At 42.8% G+C, this 19180-nt stretch overlaps 1 protein-coding gene across 1 annotated transcript in view; it reads left to right on the forward strand.

Moving 5' to 3' along the window:
* Window positions 1-11926: 11926 nt before the first annotated feature.
* The window catches only part of Slc26a4 (solute carrier family 26 member 4), a 38269-nt gene continuing 31015 nt past the window's right edge, over window positions 11927-19180 (forward strand). The window contains exons 1-3 of the mRNA XM_038337383.1: window positions 11927-12042; window positions 13656-13840; window positions 14267-14431. Of these exons, the coding sequence (XP_038193311.1) occupies window positions 11934-12042; window positions 13656-13840; window positions 14267-14431 (459 nt within the window). The 5' untranslated portion in view covers window positions 11927-11933. The remainder of the gene's footprint in view (window positions 12043-13655; window positions 13841-14266; window positions 14432-19180) is intronic.

Below are 19180 nucleotides of genomic sequence, written 5' to 3' on the forward strand. Positions count from 1 at the left end.
TACAGTGTCTGCTGATCATCGGTGCCAGTCTGAAATGTGAGCTTCTGTTGTAAGCAGGAATCACCATGATTTCCAAATGTGGTCTCTTGAGAGAAATAATTCAATGGAAGTCCACCTTAAAATAGTGATGATACACTTCAAACATGGACAGTTATAAGAATCACAATCAGGGTTTGTTTTAAATAAAAAGAAACTCTTAGCAAGAAGGGTGGCATATGCCTTTAATTCCAGCACCCAGGAGGCAGAGGCAGAAAGATTTCGGAGATCAAGGCCAGCCTGATCTACAAAATGAGTTCCAGGACAGCCAGGGCTACACAGAGAAACCCTGTCTTAGGCGGGGCTGGGTGAAACTATTAGCATTTTTTATTCTTTTTTAATTCTCCTGATTAATTAGATAATGATTTAAATTTCAAGCATAAAATAAAATTATTTGCATTGCTTCTCTTTAGACAAGAAAAACAGCCAGATTGATTGCTCTTAAGTTATCAAAGGACTAGCATCATTCTTTAAAGGTTTATTTATCTTATTTTATGTGTGTGAATATTTTTCTGTATGTATGTCTGTACAGCACATTTGTGCCATGCCCACAGAGGTAGGAGCGGGTGGTGGGTCCTCTGTAACTGCAGTTATAGATGGTTTTGAGCCACCACCTAGGTACCAGAAACTGGACAAGCTCTTCCCCAAGAGCAGCAAGTGCTCTTAAACATTGAGTCATCACTTCAGTTCCTCAAATTATTTATTCTAGCAAGTCACTTGAAAATATAGATATAATTATGAATTTACATAAATATCATGAGTCATTAATTAAAAGGTGCCATTAATTCTAAAACAAATTTTATGAGTCACTAATATGGAAAATGCTGCCGATTGATATTTGCTTTACTGTACACTTGCATCATTTTCAGAGAGACCCAAAGGGTTATAGTCAGAGAGAATATGTGGATTAGAGTCCAGTGTGGGATGCACACCTGTAAACTAGCATTTGGGAGGTGGAAGCAGGAAGATTTAAGAGTTTGAGGCTTGGACTATATGAGAACTGGTCTCAAAAAAAATGAATGAATGAATGACATGTGCCTTAAGGCTTTTGTGACATGCAGGAAGGTTTAAAAGAAGGAAATTAAAAATGTAAAACACTAGGCAGTATCTCTAGGCAATAATTTAAGTGAACCGGGCTCTGTTACAAAGAAAATCAAGAACCAGCATAATACACACGATTATCAACTAATGTCAAGGGAGCATTTCTTGTGTTGGCAACAGTATACCTCCTCTTGACAGAATTCTAAGTGACAGAGAAATTTTATCCATCATGTTGGTATGCAGGCCTCTTTCTCCAAAAAACTGTCCAGGAGGATGAAGAGAACACACCCAAAATCAAGAAGGAGAGGCCAGGAGCTGTGTTCAGCTGGCATCCCCTAGGGCTCCAGGGGAATGACAGGAATGACTTCGGCTGCTGCTGTCACTGTAGCCCTGCCTTCTCTATCTCGGTCTCCTTCGCAGTCTCTGCAAAGTACAGGCAGAGCTCCTTGCTGATTTCCACACTACTCAGCTCACATTCTAGCTCATCATCTAGACCCAGTTCCAGCTCTTCCTCTTCATGGAGTGCTCACCTTCTCCTGTGGATGCCTGGGTTCTGCGGTCATGCAGGCGCTGCCCAGGGAGACTCTTGCCAGGCCATGTACTGCTCTTCAAAATTTCAAGGATGTGCAGCCCCATAAGAATGAGAGCTCCAGAGAAGGATTCTGTGAGGGGAGAACCATGGGAAAGTGAAGTAGGAATCCCTGAACTTTCTGTAGGCATCCCGGAGACTTCACATCCAAACCATTTCATGATAATGTCACCAGCATCTTACATATATTCTATGAGAATACCAAGATGCAGTAGCTTTCCATGTTGATGCCATTGCTGCTATCTCCAATTGCAAAAGTACAAGTGGGTGCGCAGCTTGAACATCTCAGGCAGTGGGCAACCACAGGCCTAGTTCTCAGTGTGTGTGTGTGTGTGTGTGTGTGTGTATGAATTCTTAATAAACTCTTGAATAAATGATACTAATATCTAATCGTAGAGTAGTCTGACACTCGGAGAGCCTGATTGACAACGCTTTCTTTGCTGTTTGTTTTTCAGGATGGTTGTTTGTTTTTGAGAAAGGATTCAGGACCTTATCAAGTAGCCCCAGTTGACCTGGAACTTCTTTATTTTATGTGCATTGATGATTCGCTTGCCTGTATGTCTGTGTGAGGGCACTGGGTCCCCCCGAATTAGGGTTACAGAGAGTTTTAATCTGCTATGTGGGTGCTGGGAATTGAATCCAGGTCCTCTGGAAGAGCAGTCAGTGCCCTTAATCTCTGAGCCATTTCTCTAACCCAGGCCCGGAACTTTCTGTGTAGACCATGCTGACCTTGCGATTCTGGCTCTGTTCCTGCTTCTGCCTCCTGTGTGTGGGAATGACTGCAGGGCTCCACCTCACCTGGCCTGTAAGCAGCAACAGTTGAGAAGGAAGTGTCATACGGTCGCAATATTGCCCTCTGACGTTTATTTTGAAGTGACACGCTCACTTCTTTGATAAAAACCCTGGATGTGATTAAATTCTGGTAAATAAGACCTACCCACTTCTATGTAAAACAGGTAAGACTTGGTTTATACAGTCAGGGTGAGTAATCCGAGGAGTTCAATGTAACTAGGAAGATGGAGGGCAGCTGTGTTTACCTCCAACTCTGCTCTGGTTTTATGCTTTATTTATTCATTTATTTTTAATTCGCTTAGTTATTTTGTGTGGGGCATATGGAGATCAAATGACAGCTTGTAGGAGTAGGTGCTTTCTTTCTTGTAGGTCTCAAGGACCAAATCCTGGTCATCAGGCTTGGCAGCAAGGGCCTTTTACCCAGTGAACCTTCTAGCTGATCCACTTAGCTATTAAAAGATAAGCCAAGGTCTTTTGGCTATGAGAAAAGCTACGGTCTTATCAAATTCTGTAATGCAGATGCTGTTCTGTTCATGGATGTTTATTTTTGCTATAGAAAAGACATTTAATGGGGTGGGAGAAAGCGGTATCATTGTTCACATATATACGGGGCATATTACACAGTGGTGATTAAACCAAATTCCAGAAAAAGTTTTATTACATTTCATTTATTTAGTTTTGAGGGTATGCAAGTAGCATAGAATGCTGTGGAAGCCAGAGAATAACTCGTAGGAGCAGGTTCTCGGCTGAGAATTGAACTCGGGTTGGCAGGCCGTCTGGGCGCACGCTTCTTTATCCGCGGGCCATCTCGCCGCTCCCCAGATTGATCCTTCGTATTGTTAATTCTCTACAATACTATATAAACCACCACATTTTATCACAACAGGCATTAGTACACTGAACCAAATTCTTACAGTGTGTTAGTTACTTCTCTGTTTCTATGACCCACAGCAATTTAGAAAGGAAACAGTTTATTTGGCTTATGGTTCCTGAGGGTTACAGTCCATAATGGCAGGGAGGCATGACAACAGATAGGAAGCTGGATGGTCACATTTTGGCTGTGTACAGGCGGCAGAGAGTGGATTGAGAGTGGGACAAGGTCTCTTCCATTTTAATCATTTAAAAATCTCTCTCTCTCTCTTGTCCTTCCCTCCCTTTCTGTTGCACAACCTGGTCTCAAACTCATGGACTCAAGTGACCCCTCCCATTTCTGTCTCTCAAGTGTCCCGGGACCATAGATGCATGCCACCATGCCTGACTGGTTCTTGACCTCTTTGGGTGGAGTAATCCTTTGAAAATCTGTTGAAAACTGGTGACTCATTCATCCCTCATGGGGGGGAACCACATACGCTTGCAACATATTGACTAGGGGATTTACACTAGAGTTCTCCTGAGAGAAATTTTGTTTCCGGGAATTTATAAAATCATCATGGTCTGTATTTCCCAAGAGGGTGACTGAAACCTGGTGTCCAGAGAGTTCATATTTTTGAGCCTCTTCCACGTTAGCTTCAGAACACTAACCAGGCATGAATGACCTTCTGCCCTTATTTTAACCTGTTATATTCCTAACAGAATACAAAACATTATAGATCAGAATCCCCTACTCTTCCTTGTCTTGATTCTTGCTTGTCCCAGTGGTTCACCCCCTGATTATCTAGCTGGAGGAGAAAAATTAAAGAGCCAGAGAGGCAGGTGAGAAAGGGATCACCTGCACACCCGAGTTTGTGAATTAGACACATGCATAAAGTGAAAAGACTTTGTGCCTAAAGTGAGCGGACCATAACCTCTTACCACAACCACTGACTTCTCCACTTGGTGTAAGTGAGCCTGAACCAGGCTGTGGATTCTGACAGCCCCGGAACCAGGGTCCCCCAACATGGAAGCTCTTGCCTTCCCTGACCTCACAGCCCTAGTAGTCATGAGATGAATGAAGATCCGGTGGCCCCTGAGAGACAGCCATTAAGAGTCACAGCCCTTTGGTTTTGGGAAAGGGAAAGGATGCAGGAGAGGTAGGATTTTTTTTCCTGGTTAAGATTTGTGGAGGAAAGATTGCTGTATCTGCGCCCTTCCGTTTGATCAAGGTGTCTCTGTTTCTCCATAAATAAAACGTCCCACTGCTTCTGGTGAGCACTATAAAGGCAGCAGGAAGACTGTCCCCAGGGCATTCCAGACAGGCCGAGAGCACGGGAGCCCAAACAGGTGAGTTCATCGCAGAAGATGCATTTGGCTGCACCCCGCCCTGTTGTAACTCTCTAGGGATGGGACAGGTCAGGCGCCAGCGGGCAAGGCAGGACAGGCAACAGAAAAGGCGAGACAAAAGCCAAGTAGGTATCGGACCGGGAAAGTCGCTGCACCTGTCCCCAAGTGGGACAGCACTTCTGCAGCCCAGAGTGTGCGCGGAGCAACGCGTCTTATTGAATGTGGGGAGTACAGAACCCTTTCCCTGTCTCACCCGCCCGGGTCCCGTCCGGCGGAGATTTCAGGACGCGGACAGCGCCCTGACTGCACCCCAAGTCCCCAAGGTGAAGTTCACTCCTTGGACAGGAGGGATTCCCGGGTATCTGGTGCGAGAGACACTGAAGTCCTCAGCTGCCTCCTTCAGGTGGCCGTAGGGGCGGTTTGTCCCCAGCGCCAAGGACTGCAGGATCGGACTGACTGTCCAGCACCGCTACCACAGGTGTCACCCGATCCTTGCGCCCCGGTGCCGGCTGCGGACCGCTTGCCTGTCTTTCATCGTAGCTCCCCTTCCTGGTCGGTGGTCCTCGGGTTCGCATGCCATGGCAGCGCCGGGCAGCCGCTCGGAGCCGCCGCAGCTCGCCGAGTACAGCTGCAGCTACGTGGTGTCGCGGCCGGTGTACAGCGAGCTCACCTTTCAGCAGCAGCGAGAGCGGCGCCTGCAGGAGCGCAGGACGCTGCGGGACAGCCTGGCGCGGAGCTGCAGGTACAGGGGCAACTGGCAGGTTCCCGGGCAACTCCAGGGGAAGAAGCTCTTGCCCTGCGGCGGGGTGCGGTGTACCCGCCGCGCTCGTGCTTCTCCTCGCACAGTTCCAGGACAGAGGTGGAATTACTGCAACTTTGGAGAAACTCCTTCTTGGAGAAGGAGGCGTCCGGCCACGACTCCACTCCTGTTTCATTTTTTCTCTTCCTTTTCAAATGGACCCTGAAGTGCACCTTGGGGTCCAGTGGCTGCTTGTTTCCTGCTTATGAAAACCAGGCTAGGGAAAAGCGTTAGGAAAGGGGCTCATAGCAACTGATGATGGACAAGCCTGGACACACCAAGGTCAGGATCACTTTCAGAGACCTGGGATTAAAGCGGGGAGACAGGTGTTCCATCCAAGTGCTTCAGGAGGTAGTGGGTCCCCTAGGGTTAACCACCACGTCCCTAAACCCCATCGAGTCCCAGAACCAGATACTATAAACTTAAAGCCTTTGGCAGACACTCAACTAATCGCCAGATTTTCTTAAGAAACACTTCAGTTACCTAATATCTCTCACTGCCACTCACTTGCTTCCTCTAGCATTATTTTAATAAAACATTTTGTTAATTCTTTGAGGTTTGTTTTGTTTTCTTATTTTTGAGACAGGATTCCTCTGTGCAGCCCTGGCTGTCCTGGAACTCACACTGTAGACCAGGCTAGCCTTGAACTCAGAGATTCTCCTGCCTTTGCCTCCTGAGTACTGCAATTAAAGGTGTGTGCCATTACCTCCAGGCTTGCCAGCATGATTTTTAAAAATTCCATGTATTGGATCTTTGGTTTGTTACTGTTCTCCCTTGGTATCTATAGGGGATTGGTTTTAGGACCCCCCCATAGCAGCACACACTCCAAATTCCCAAGTTTTATTATATATATATATATATATATATATATATATATATATATATATTAATGTTCTCACATAACCCATACACCTCCTGGAAGTTTTAACTATTTCTTAGACTATAATACCATTATTATTAAGTAATGAATACTTAATACCATTCAACTGCACGGTTAACCACTGTCACACTGTAAAGTTTAGGAAATAAGGAGTGAAACCCCTTCATATGTTTAGTACATTTTTCTTATTTTTTTATCTGCAATAGATTGAACCCTCAAATCATGTGGCAGATAAGGAGAGCCATCATTTATATTTTCAGTGTGTACCTCCGAGAATTTAAAAATATGTAATTATGTCTTATTATCCACCTAAAATAATCTCTTATTATCAAACTTTGATGACCTATTAAACTTTGCAATTATTTCATAAATGTAATTTAAAAATTATCTTTAAAAAGTGGAATTTCTATCTATTTATATTTTTCCTTTTATCTATAGGATGTTAAATTTACAACTGTTAAGTAACATGGTATAAATTCATCACACTACAAGTTTTGTTAAAAAGTGGCTCTAAGCTTGTATTGCCAAAATAGCCCTGTGTTTATTTTTCTTTAAAGAAGGCAAAGCCAGTGTTAGGAGCCTAAAAATTAATCTCACACAGAGACTCCACACTGATCATATTCTGGTTGTGTTAGAAAAGTGGTTCTTGTGTAGAAATATTTTCTCAGAGGATTAAAAAGGTGAACGAGGGGAGGAGACGTTTAATCCTGTGTTCCCTAGAACAGTGTGTTTGAAAGGACAGATACAATTCTTGGCAACAGCATTGCAAGCACTTCGGTGTCTGTCTTTTCCTCATGGAACTCATTATTTTTCTGACTACTTAGGAAAAAAAGCAGCAGAATTTGGTTCATGACTTTGTAATTTGCAACCGGTTATGGATGCAGACCTCTTATTTTCCTGCTTTTCGACAGTTGTTCCAGAAAGAGAGCCTTTGGTGTACTGAAGACTCTCCTGCCCATTCTGGACTGGCTCCCCAAATACCGAGTCAAGGAATGGCTGCTCAGTGATGTCATCTCTGGCGTTAGCACTGGACTAGTGGCTACCCTGCAAGGTAAGATGCTGGTGGATAGGTCTCAAGGGATGGTGAGCTACTGTCTCCACAGGGATTCATGACTTCCCACTCCTCTCACCATGGACCAAGTGCTCACTCGCCTCTCAAGTCCTTCATTCTTCTTTAGGGTATCTTAGAGTCATCTGTCTTCCCTTTCATAAAGAATCTTCCTAGGGAACATGGTTGTTTCTCTGGCTGTGTGACTCCAGATTGTAGGCATGTACCAAGCTGGTGCTCCGCAAAGATACTGACCACAGTACACAGTAAGAAATACGCACTGCATTCTGGTATGTACGCACATAGCTAAAGTTTGTAAAGCAATATTTCTCCTCACTTCAAGTAATATGTTCTGATAGTCTTTTTCTGTTCTGATGGTTTTTAAAAACTAATTCTTTCAGCTCATTAAATTACCTTATTTCCATTCCCCACACAGATCTTGACCTGCAGGGTGAAGGCAATTTAAAGAAAAGAGAAAAGTATCTTAGCTTGGGTCATACTCCAACTTCCCCAAAGCTCCTACATCACAACAGAACTCATTTATTTGGTGCAATTTATAGATCACCTAGTTTGTTGCAGAACTAGGTGAATTATCAAGTCTAAGATGCAGGGAAAGCTCTCATAGCCCCATGGGAAAATGAATATTCAGAGTTTAGTGTGCTAAGAACTGTGGCAGGAATATGTTCTCTACTAAGACAGTGCCAGTATTGTGCATTCTACCTCCTTTTATGGGACTGTGGATAGCTTCCTGGTCCAAGAGTCCTCCTGAAGGTAGCATCCGAATTTGTCGAGAGGTGGTAAGTGATGCAGGGCGTGGGCCTATGGAGAAAGGGCTTGAAAACAGACTAGTTTAAAAGTTTATAATAAACGTTAGGCAAATTGTGCATTAAACTATAGATATGTCCAGGGAGTAGTAACACATACCTTTAATTCCAGCACTCAGGAGGCAGAGGCAGGTGGATCTCTGTGAGTTTAAGGCCAGCCTGGTCTACAGAGTGAGTCCCAGGACAGCCAGGGCTACCCAGAGAAACCATGTCTCAAAAAAAAAAAAATGTGCGGCACTACTGCCCAGCTGCAGAAGTCTTTACTTGGTGCTTTTCTATGGCACAGAGGCTGCTAATGCTGGACAAGATAAGGATTGCTCGGTTTACTCAGAGCAGGCACAGGGTATCTCCACAGAGAAGGAAGAGGTTCTGCAGCCCCAGTGTGGAGCCTCAGTTGGACCCAGTGTGTTCTCACCTAAAGGTGAGGGGTGGGGCAAGTCCTATACTGTAGCTCTAAAGTCTGTGAGGTGAGTTGGCTGTGGAGGTGCACACCTTTAATACTAGCACTTGAGAGGCAGACACAGGTAGGACTCTGGGTTTGAGGTCTGCCTTGTCTGTACAACGAAACTCTGTCTTGAAAAATGAACAAATAACTTTTAAATAAATGCACCCGAGGGCTCCTGGGGAATAGGAGCCGTCTCCACCCATGGTTGTCAAGGCTCTGTCTAGCAGAGATCAACATATAGTAGGTAGCTCAATCAATTTTTAATTAAAAGGACTGAATTTCATTCCTGACAATAAATCATTTTTATACATGAAAAATGTGGGGTTTTAAAAAGGGTCCCAGGTATTCTCAGTTGACATAGATAACTTGTTTATAAAGATCAGTTTTACTACCGGGGGATGGAGTTCAGAGGCAGTGTTCGGCTGGCATGCATGGGGTCTTAGGTTTAACCCCCAGCAGGAGGAAACGAGATAAATTTCACTTAATATGTGTCAGATACACTTCATTTCATCCTTACGTCAACTCTGCAAGAGAATTACTATAGCTCCTTTAGCAATGAGAGGTCTAGTAATTCTTGTCCAGACCTTGGAGTGGGTGAGAGGTAGTGTGGGGACTTGAATCCAGTCTGACTCCGATGTTCTTAACTTGAACACCGTAGTTCCTTATTTAACAGGCAGCTTGTTTTCCAGAAATAATGCTATAAAGTTATCTTTGCTAGGTAAGTTTCTGGAAGGTTAATTGGCTCTCACACACACTTGCTTATCTCTCATGCACATAATAAACTTTTATGACTAATTCTGTACATCAAGAATTTAGCCATTAGCCGGGCAGTGGTGGCGCATGCCTTTAATTCCAGCACTTGGGAGGCAGAGGTAGGTGGATCTCTGCGAGTTTGAGGCCAGCCTGGTCTATAAGAGTTAGTTCCAGGACAGGCTCCAAAGCTACAGAGAAACCCTGTCTTGAAAAACCAAAAGGAAAAAAAAAAGGAAAAAAAAAGAATTTAGCTATCACTAACAGGCACAGATCTTGTGGATCAAGTCATGATAGGAACTCATTTTGGAAGGAAGGTCTGTTTTAGATACTGTGGGTAAGGAAGGCCTAACTGAAGAGGAGAGACTTAGACAGAGCCCAGGGGATGACTGGAAGCCACCCATGTGACAACAGACGGTCCTGAGGACAAACAGGGAGGAACCAGAGAATTCTGGTGAGGTGAGCGTGTCAGGGAGGATCTCTGATGATGAGACCTGAGATAAGACTGAGCAAGGTCAGGGTTTGGGTGAAGCTGGGAGACACTATAGGGACCTGCTTAAATAATGTCCCCAAGGCACCTCACTGCTTCACCTTAAACCCAGCCCTGAGGATAGGTTTGTCTCCTTGAGCAGGAACAGGCAGCACTTAGCACCACAAGATATGAAATATATTCTGCAGCCACCACCACATTGCCAAGTACTGGTGAGTGCAGCTGAAAACCAGGCAGCTCAGCCAGAGGAAAGGCACCTTTGCAAGGAATGCAACTGGCTCACCAGACAGAGCTCAGTGCCCGTTGGGGCTCAAGATCAGAATATTTAGAGCACAGTCAGTCTTGGTGCAATGCCTCAGTCTAGATTGTGTGCTTGCTTGGAAGCTATTCTGGGGCACATGAATGTTTGGGGGGTTTCCAGGTATAGGAAGGGAGGTGGGGAGAAGACAAGAGAACATTTGTGAAATCCCTTGGGCTGAGCTGAGCCAGGATGGAAGTTAGGGCAAGACGGCACAGCCGTATGAACTGAGTGGTGGCTTCAAAGTAGAAGTCTTATGAAGACAAAGTGATGCCCCAGTAAAGATTCCAGAGTGGGTAGACTGGAGGGCTCCAGGCCACAGCTAACGAGAGGAGGGCTCAAGCAGAGACATCAGAAGCTATCCTGCAGCTGCAGGGGTGACAGTCTATGACATGCTTGCTAGCTGGGCCCTTGGACATGCTGGGGAGGAGTCTGGGTGTGCTCAGGGTAGTGGGGTCTTTTGATTCCTCATATTAAAAAATAAACTTCTGTTAACCAACAAAAGACCCACAAGCCTTTTATTGGTATTTTTACTCATGACTATAGGAAACTTCCTGTCTGGTTTTTATCTCGGACACTAATTGGTTTACTTAGTACATATTACGAATTTATTGCCCAGTTTTTTTAAAACAAAGGAGTCTAAATTCACAGCCTGTTGGTTGTATCCTCTCATGGTGGAAGGCCTTTCCTTTGAGATGGCTTCAATTTAGCTTACAGGTCATGCCACCACCCAGCCTACATCCCAGAGAGACTTCACCCTTTCAATCAATAGTTTAGGTTTCTTTACAAACCATATTATTTCAAAAATGTTGTACCAAATTCCTTTGTAACAAACATAACTATACTTTACACGAATAAAAGTTACCCTAAATAGGCAATGTGTATAAAACTGCAAACATCCCTGTTTCCCACATGTATAATAAGGTGTGTAGGAGAAGGGACACAGAAGAAAAATAAAGGAGAAATAGAGCACCTTGTTCAGGGAATGCTAAGTTTAAGGACTTGAAACCTGTCCATAGGAAACAGGTAAGTTTTAAAAATCATTATGAACAGTCTTTTATTAATGACTTGAAGGGCTGAATTTTCACTCCTGAGGCATGAATTATGGAGAAATACTATGTGTTAAAGCAAGCTGATTGCTGAAATATTTAACTAAGGGAAAGAATATTTCATTATCCTTTTCCAACTCCTATGTCCACTGAAATGTTGGTTCCTCCATAGCTTGAGATTCAAAGCCCAGAGACTGCCTGGCACAGCCCACTGGGGGGTCAGCTGCCCTCATCGGGGTAGAGTTGTCTCAATATTTATCTAGTTTTTGCTCTCTAGCCGGGAAAGATAAAGTACAACAATGCCTGCATCCTTCAGAACACAAAGAAATACGAGTTCAAACAGAACTATCCACATAAACTGGTCTGGGCTTTGGGACTGGATTAACCAAATTATACCAGAACTGATTTGATCATTTTCCAACTGATACCATCAGCCAGTGACTGAATTACGGAGCAATGGAGTCAGTTCATTCAAGCAGGGGATGGGTGTAGAGACATGCATTATGCCAGCCATGCCATAGCCCACATCCTAGCATAGCCAAGGTCTGCATGCAAAACAAGAAAACCACTCAGGACCGGCTGATGTTTTGAATCCATAAATTGAGTATGTCTATGAAAAGCCTTTCTTTGTGTGGTATGGACATGCTGTGATTTTTGTTTGTGACTTTTACCTTGTTGGTTGCACCTTTAGGGATGGCTTATGCCCTGCTAGCAGCAGTTCCTGTTGAATATGGTCTCTACTCTGCCTTTTTCCCTATCCTGACGTATTTTGTCTTTGGAACATCAAGACACATCTCAGTTGGTAATTACAAGCTGTGTTTGTCCATTTGTAAAATGTTCCTGCTATGTTATACATACAGTGCCTCCAGATCTTTGCAGTGAGGCGTAGAGGAGTCAAACTCCAGGGCCTTGCCTACTTTTTTTATTAAATGGCATTGTTAGCTTTATATGTAACTGTGCTTTAATAAAATGAAATTGAAAGACTGAAAATTAAACCTTACTTTTAGTTTTATAACAGTTTAGAATTTAAACATTTAATAAAATTGGCTCTATTTAAAAATGCTCTCTTTCAATATATTACAGAGAAAATAAATCTTTACAGTATCTAAATCCACTTACATCACTAGGTTAAATTTGTATTTACTGAATTATGGTCACCAAGTACATATTCCTTATTTCAGTAAAGTTTTTGCGGAAGGCTGGCAGAATCCTGATAAGACAATTTAGAAAAAGCTTTGTATTCCTTCTTGGCATGACTCACAATAGGTTTTCCTTTGCTTCCTAACATTAAGGTTATTTTTTTTCTGGAATATTCCAGCAAATAAATGTTTTGATATGATTTTATGCAACTTTGACACCAGCAATGAAGATAATTTTGCCGCCCTATCTATGTGCTAGTGAGGTATGTTGTCTGGATAACCCTCCTGAGACAAATGTAATCCCATCCTCAACCCCATCCCATGCCCTTGTGCATGGCTGGGTCTCTCACAGGCTCTAGCTTCTGACCTGTCTGCAGAAGAGGGTCAGGAGGAGCTTATTGACCTCTGACCTGTCTGTAGAAGAGGTTCAAGAGGAGCTTATTGACTGAATCAACTTCTTCAGAAAACCAGTCAGCAAGAGACAAGTGGATTTGCCTCTGGCATTCGCTACGTTTAGATTTTCCTGGTTACTAAGTTTGAGTATTGAGACCTCTCAGCCATAAAACCTTTTATAATCAAAGGATAGGAAGGATAATTAAAACAGAAAAATAGTAAAATTGAAGAAATCAGAACTTTAAATAGGGTTTTATTAACTGGCATATGATAAAAAAGAAACTATATTCCAATCCTTTGGCAGTCTGGATGATACTGATGGAGGTGCTTGTATCTAGAGATGAGGATTTTGGACACTCTAAAAGATAAGACCATAGGGGATAAATATTAAATTGAACAAGTAAAGATTCAGTTTGTGTGCCTCTGCCAGGAAATCTTTTCTGATAACTCCCACAGCCTGTGCCACACAGGAGGGCCTGGCACCGTCTCTATAAACTCACGAAGTGTGCCCAACACTGCCTTACTGCCTCCTACCTACATTCCACTTGTCCTCTCTGAGTCAGGAATGCCTTGAGTTAGCTACTTCTCAGCTTCTCCCAACAGCAATTCTTTCTTTTTTTTTTTTTCGAGACAGGGTTTCCCTGTAGTTTCTAGAGCCTGTCCTGGAACTAGCTCTTGTAGACCAGGCTGGCCTCGAACTCAGAGATCCGCCTGCCTCTGCCTCCCGAGTGCTGGGATTAAAGGCGTGTGCCACCGCCGCCCGGCCCAACAGCAATTCTTAGTTATAGCCAACTATCACACACCTTTGTAATTGTACACAGACATGTTGAATCCAAATGTCTGTGATCCATTGTTGGTTAGCTGACAACGCCTTTCTCCTCAGGCCCTTTCCCCGTGGTCAGTTTAATGGTGGGATCTGTTGTTCTGAGCATGGCTCCAGATGACCACTTTCTTGTGCCCAGTGGTAACGGAAGTGCATCAAACATGACCACGTTAGATACTGGAACCAGAGATGCGGCAAGAGTACTGATTGCAAGCACCCTCACTCTCCTGGTTGGAATCATACAGGTAATAAATAGGCTTGTGTGTAAACGCAGACAAGTGTGATTCATATTTCAAATAATTAATTTTAAAATATGGGGACTTAAAGGTGCATCTAACTGCAAAACAAACTCCTTGAACTAAAAAATTATTTTTAGTTCTGTTATTTTCTAAGTAACATTGGCTTTGTCAGATTCTAAAATGGCTTTGAAAACTTTGAAAGTTTAAAAAACAAAACCCCAAATCTTAAACAGACAAACAGAAACCAGACTTACTTGTCTGCAAAGTCTGAGACAAGAAAGCCAACAGAACACGTGATTCAACTGAGGGAGAGCTTATAATCCCGTGGAGGGCAGTGTTTCCACTGATACAAAGTTTAATTTGCTAGTATTTCTGGAGAATTCTTTCTTCTGTCAGGCAAACACCTAACTTTTTCCTTTCTTCTTACTCTAGCTGGTATTTGGAGGTTTGCAGATTGGATTCATAGTGAGGTACTTGGCAGACCCTTTGGTTGGTGGATTCACAACAGCTGCCGCCTTCCAAGTGCTGGTGTCACAGCTAAAGATCGTGCTCAATGTTTCAACCAAAAACTACAATGGCATCCTCTCCATTATTTATGTAAGTGCTGTGTTATCGCTGCAGAGACACCACTGTTCCCTCTCTCCAGATTGAACCTGGAGAATCTGTTTAATGGGTACACTCAGAGCCATCGAAACACACCTTTCTGAAATAAGCAAACCGTTATGTTTTTCAGCTGTTCCAAAGTTTTCCCAGATGCTATGGCCTCCAGAAACATAACAGATCTGAGGTAGTGTAGCAATAAAGACGACAGGGCTGAGATGTTACAGACTTGCCTCTGGTCCCTCATTGCCTCTGATAAACCCCTAGACATATCAGATAAGGTAGTGGCTGAAAAAAAAGTTTAGGTTTGGAGCTAGGTGGGTCTGGATTCAAACTTTGACTTTACTACTTACTAGCCTAATTAACAAATCACCATGCCTCATCTCTGCAGAAATTGCAGAATGGGTTCTGCAAATAGCAGCTACCTCACTGAACTGTTAGAGGTGAGTGGCTGAGTAATTGGTTCAGGGGATGGCATACAGCAAGTTCCAGAAAAATTATGATGGAGTTATTATTTCAAGCCTTTCTTTTTCTGTCTTGTTTTTAAAATGAAATGATTGGAAATGTGTCTCTCAATCCTTTTCTAATTATGAGCATCCATAAACTGCATAATGTAAATGTCTCAGCAATTATAAGTGAAAAGGAACATTAGATTCAAAGCTGATTCAACTTGCAAAAGAGATGCAAAAGGATCTGATCATACAAAGTGGATTTTGAAGTTCTTAGGTCTAAGTATATGCTCTATATGAAGTATGTTACAGATGATTGGGAAATGGTAATAATAGTAACATGATGTCATTCTGACGTGCAGAAATGAAGCCATGCAGAAGAGCATCAGAAAAATTGCCCCAAACAAAACAAAACAAAACAACAGCAAAACCCCCAGGAACTGGGGATGTAGCTCAGTCGATAGAGTGCTTGCCAAACATACATGAGGCCCTAGGTTCAACTCCCATCACAGGACGCATGCCTACAATCCTAACATTGGGGAAATAAAGGCAGGACGATCAGAAGTTCCGAGCTATCTTTGAAGTAAGCTAAAAGATTAAAAAGTTAGCATCTGAAAACATTATATAGCCATATACATCTATAAAAGAACAAGGTTGTAAAAGGTTCTTAGTTTCGGTGCCATAATTCCTCATTACTGGGTGTATTGCTCCATCCTTTAGTAAATGTTACCAAGTGCTCGCAGCAGGCTGGATACTAAGCTAACAGAATAGATAGAGAAAGAGTAGCACCATGGCTAACAGTCATAGCACAACACCAACAGACTGGAGTTAGAGTCTTGTTTCGACTACTTTCTACTTCTGTGGCCTTGAATATGTTGAATATTGTGTAGTCCTGGGGCTAGAGAAATGGGTCAGTATTTATGAGCAGTTGAATTTGTTGTTGTTTTTGTATTGTTTTTTCCTCAGAAGATCTGGCTTCATTCCCAGCATCACATGGTGGTTCGCCACTCTCTTTCAGGATCCACCTGCTGTCAGTAGCCTCTCAGTCAAGGGTGAGGAATCCTGAGTCCTCACTTCATGCTAGGATTTTGACTGACTTAAATGTGTAGGTCTTATGCAAGCAACCACAGTTGCCATGAATTCAACAGTCAGTGGTGTTGTTACTTCTAGAAGACACTATTTCACTCCCTGAGTTCCGCCTCCTCAAATCTTCCTGCCCCTTTTCTGTAATTCACTAAGCCTTCGGGGGATGGTGATAAAGACACTCTACTGACTCTCATTCTCTGCTCTTTAATCAGTTGTGAGTTTCTGAGTTAACCACTGCACACTGCACAAATAGGCTTCTCTGATGGGGTCTTGGAGCTGCCCCATTCTACTGACATAGAGACGAATCCAGAAGGCAGTTTGGTCTGTCTGCTTAGCGGAGTAATAGCAAATAGGCTCACCTCTGGGGCCTAAGACAGGCTGTTTTTGATTCAGCATGGTTTTTTGTTTCATTTTTATCATTTTTGATTTTTCCCACGATCATCAGTTCTTATTTATTTACTTTGTATGCATGCATAACACTAGGGGCACAGAGAGCTCAGAAAGCAAGTTTTAGAAGTTGGTTCTTACCTTCCACCTTGCTGATTTTGTGGGTGAGTAGCACACTCCAGGCAGCTGGCTCCTGAGCTTCTGGGGCATGTCTTGCCCATGCCTCCCATCTCAGTATAACAGCTCTGGGATTACAGATACTTGTCACCACAGCCAGACTTTCACGGGAGTTCTGGGGTCAGACCCAGGTAGGCAGGCTTGCATGGATAACACCTTTCCCTGTTGAATCTCCCCCTAGCCCCCTGGCCCTCAGAAATTCTTCTCGATGCTGCCAGACTTTCTTTTTCTGACACAGGTTCTGTTACTTTTGCATCCCTAACACATCTTGTCTTTACACTTTATCAACTCTTGATTTATTCCTTCATTTTTATTCGTTCACGTCACCTATTCACTAATACCAAGTGAGGGCCAAGCACTGATAACTCCACATTCAAACACTCTGACTGCACCACAGCCCCAATACATCCTTCCAGACACTGCTTGCTTCCTCGTGCGGGGACTGCTAGACCTGGATCCAAACAGCTTTCTGGAAGCTGAGGCTGACTTTTGGAGCCTTGGCAGTTGTTGGACCTCTGTAGAACAGAGGAGTTGGCTCTTCTAGCCTATGTTTGTGAAAAATAAGCTACAAATTACTCCCAATTTGTCAGGGACAAAGTGAAATACTAAAATCAAAAATAGTTTTTAAACAAAAAATTATTATGTGACTGTTTCCTGTTAAAAATTATTCTTTTTTTTTTTTTTTTGGTTTTTCGAGACAGGGTTTCCTAGTCTAAATTGGTAAGCATCATATATGTTTTAATTAAAATTTTCATACAGTATATTTTGACCACATTCTTTCCCCTTTCTAACTCTGCCCAGATCCTCCCTATGTGTCTATCCACCCACCTTCATGACCCCCATCAAAAACAAATGAAAATCAAAAGAAATAAACCAAGTAAGATCAAAAAAACAAAGGCAAAATAAAAAGTTCACAAAAGATATGGAGTCCATCTGTTGGCCAAATCCTCCTTGGCATGGGCCCTGCCCTGAGCCATGCAATTTGTTAATAAACTTTTTAAAGAGAAGTTTTAGGCTCACAGAACAATTGAGAAGAAGGTATGGGGTTCTCATCTACCCTAACCTTCCCCAGTGCAGTCTTCCTGGTGTCCAATATTCTATATTGTGCTAGAGTGGTACATTTGTTACAACTGATAAACATGTTGCCATAGAATTTTGCAGGAAATTCTTCATAAGCCAGCCAGTTGTAATCCTGTGTGAAAGTTAATATTAACTTTTTATTCTGGAAGGAAAGAACGGGCTGATCTTTATGTTATTACATAGGACTGAAGGAGCCCTTGTGTTCCTGCACAAAGAATTTGGTTTGTGGAGTCCCCATTTGCAATCATATCTGAAGGAATCCTTCAGTAGCTGTGGGTTGTACAGGAAATACTGTAACATTGTTGGAAAATATTTTTTATGAATGTAGTAGCTAATGCATTACAATGTTATTTACACCATCTTTGTTTTAAGGCTGGGCCACTCCAAAGACATCACTAATGGATGAAAAGAACTAGAGAAATGAAAGAAAAACTCATCCATAGATGATGCTAAAGGATAGGCCAGAAAGGAGCATGGCAGGATGTTGGCAATAATTTAGTGTTCATAACATTCTGGATGTTCCATGCAGCGGCACGGGTGTTTAAATCTTACAGTCCTCATTAGTGTTGTTATGTTTTGTCAGCATTTGCTTGGAATGGGTTGTGTGGTGGTTTGAATAGGAATGGCCCCCATAGGCTTGGTCAATAGGGAGTGGCACCACTTCAGGGGTTTAAGAGGTGTGGCCTTGTTGGAGGAAGGGTGTCACTGGGGGTGGGCTTTGGGGTTTCAGAAACTCAAGCCAGGCCCAGTCTCTCTTTCTTCCTGCTGATTGTGAATACAGATATCGAACTCTCAGCTACCATATCTGGGATTGTGATTTGTAGGCTGGTTTTCTTTGCTTTATATTTAAAAACCACTTATGAGTGAGTACATATGATAATTGTCTTCTGGGTCTGGGTTACCTCACTCAAATGATGTTTTCTAGCTCCATCCTTTAGCCTGCAAATTTCATGATGTCGTTATTTTTTCTGCTGTGTAGGACTCCATTATGTAAATGTACCACATTTTTCTTATCCATTCTTCAGTCGAGGGGCATTTAGGTTGTTTCCAGGTTTTGGCTATGACAAACAATGCTGCTATGAACATAGTTGAGCACATGTCCTTGTGGCACAAATGAGCATCCTTTGGAGATATATATATATATATATATATATATATATATATATATATATATATGGATCTTGAGGAAGGCTGTTTCCTAATTTTTTGAGAAATTGCCACACTGATATCCAAAGGGGCTGTACCAGCTTGTACTCCCACCAGCAATGCAGGAGTGTTCCCTTTCCACATTCTCTCCAGTGTAAGTTGTCATCAGTGTTTTTGATCTTGGCCATTCTTACAGGTGTAAGATGGAATCTCAGAGTTGTTTTGATTTGCGTTTCTCTGATGACTAAGGATGTTGGACATTTCCTTAAGTGTCTTTCAGCCATTTTAGATTCCTCTGTTGAGAGTTCTCTGTTTAGGTCAAGTTACAGATGTTCTAAAGTCACATGCAGAGTTCAAGACCAGCCTGGTCTACAAGAGCTAGTTCCAGTACAGGCTCTAAAAAACTGCAGAGAAACCCTGT

The sequence above is a fragment of the Arvicola amphibius genome, chromosome 7 (assembly GCF_903992535.2).
Source record: "Arvicola amphibius chromosome 7, mArvAmp1.2, whole genome shotgun sequence".
NCBI lineage: Eukaryota > Metazoa > Chordata > Mammalia > Rodentia > Cricetidae > Arvicola > Arvicola amphibius.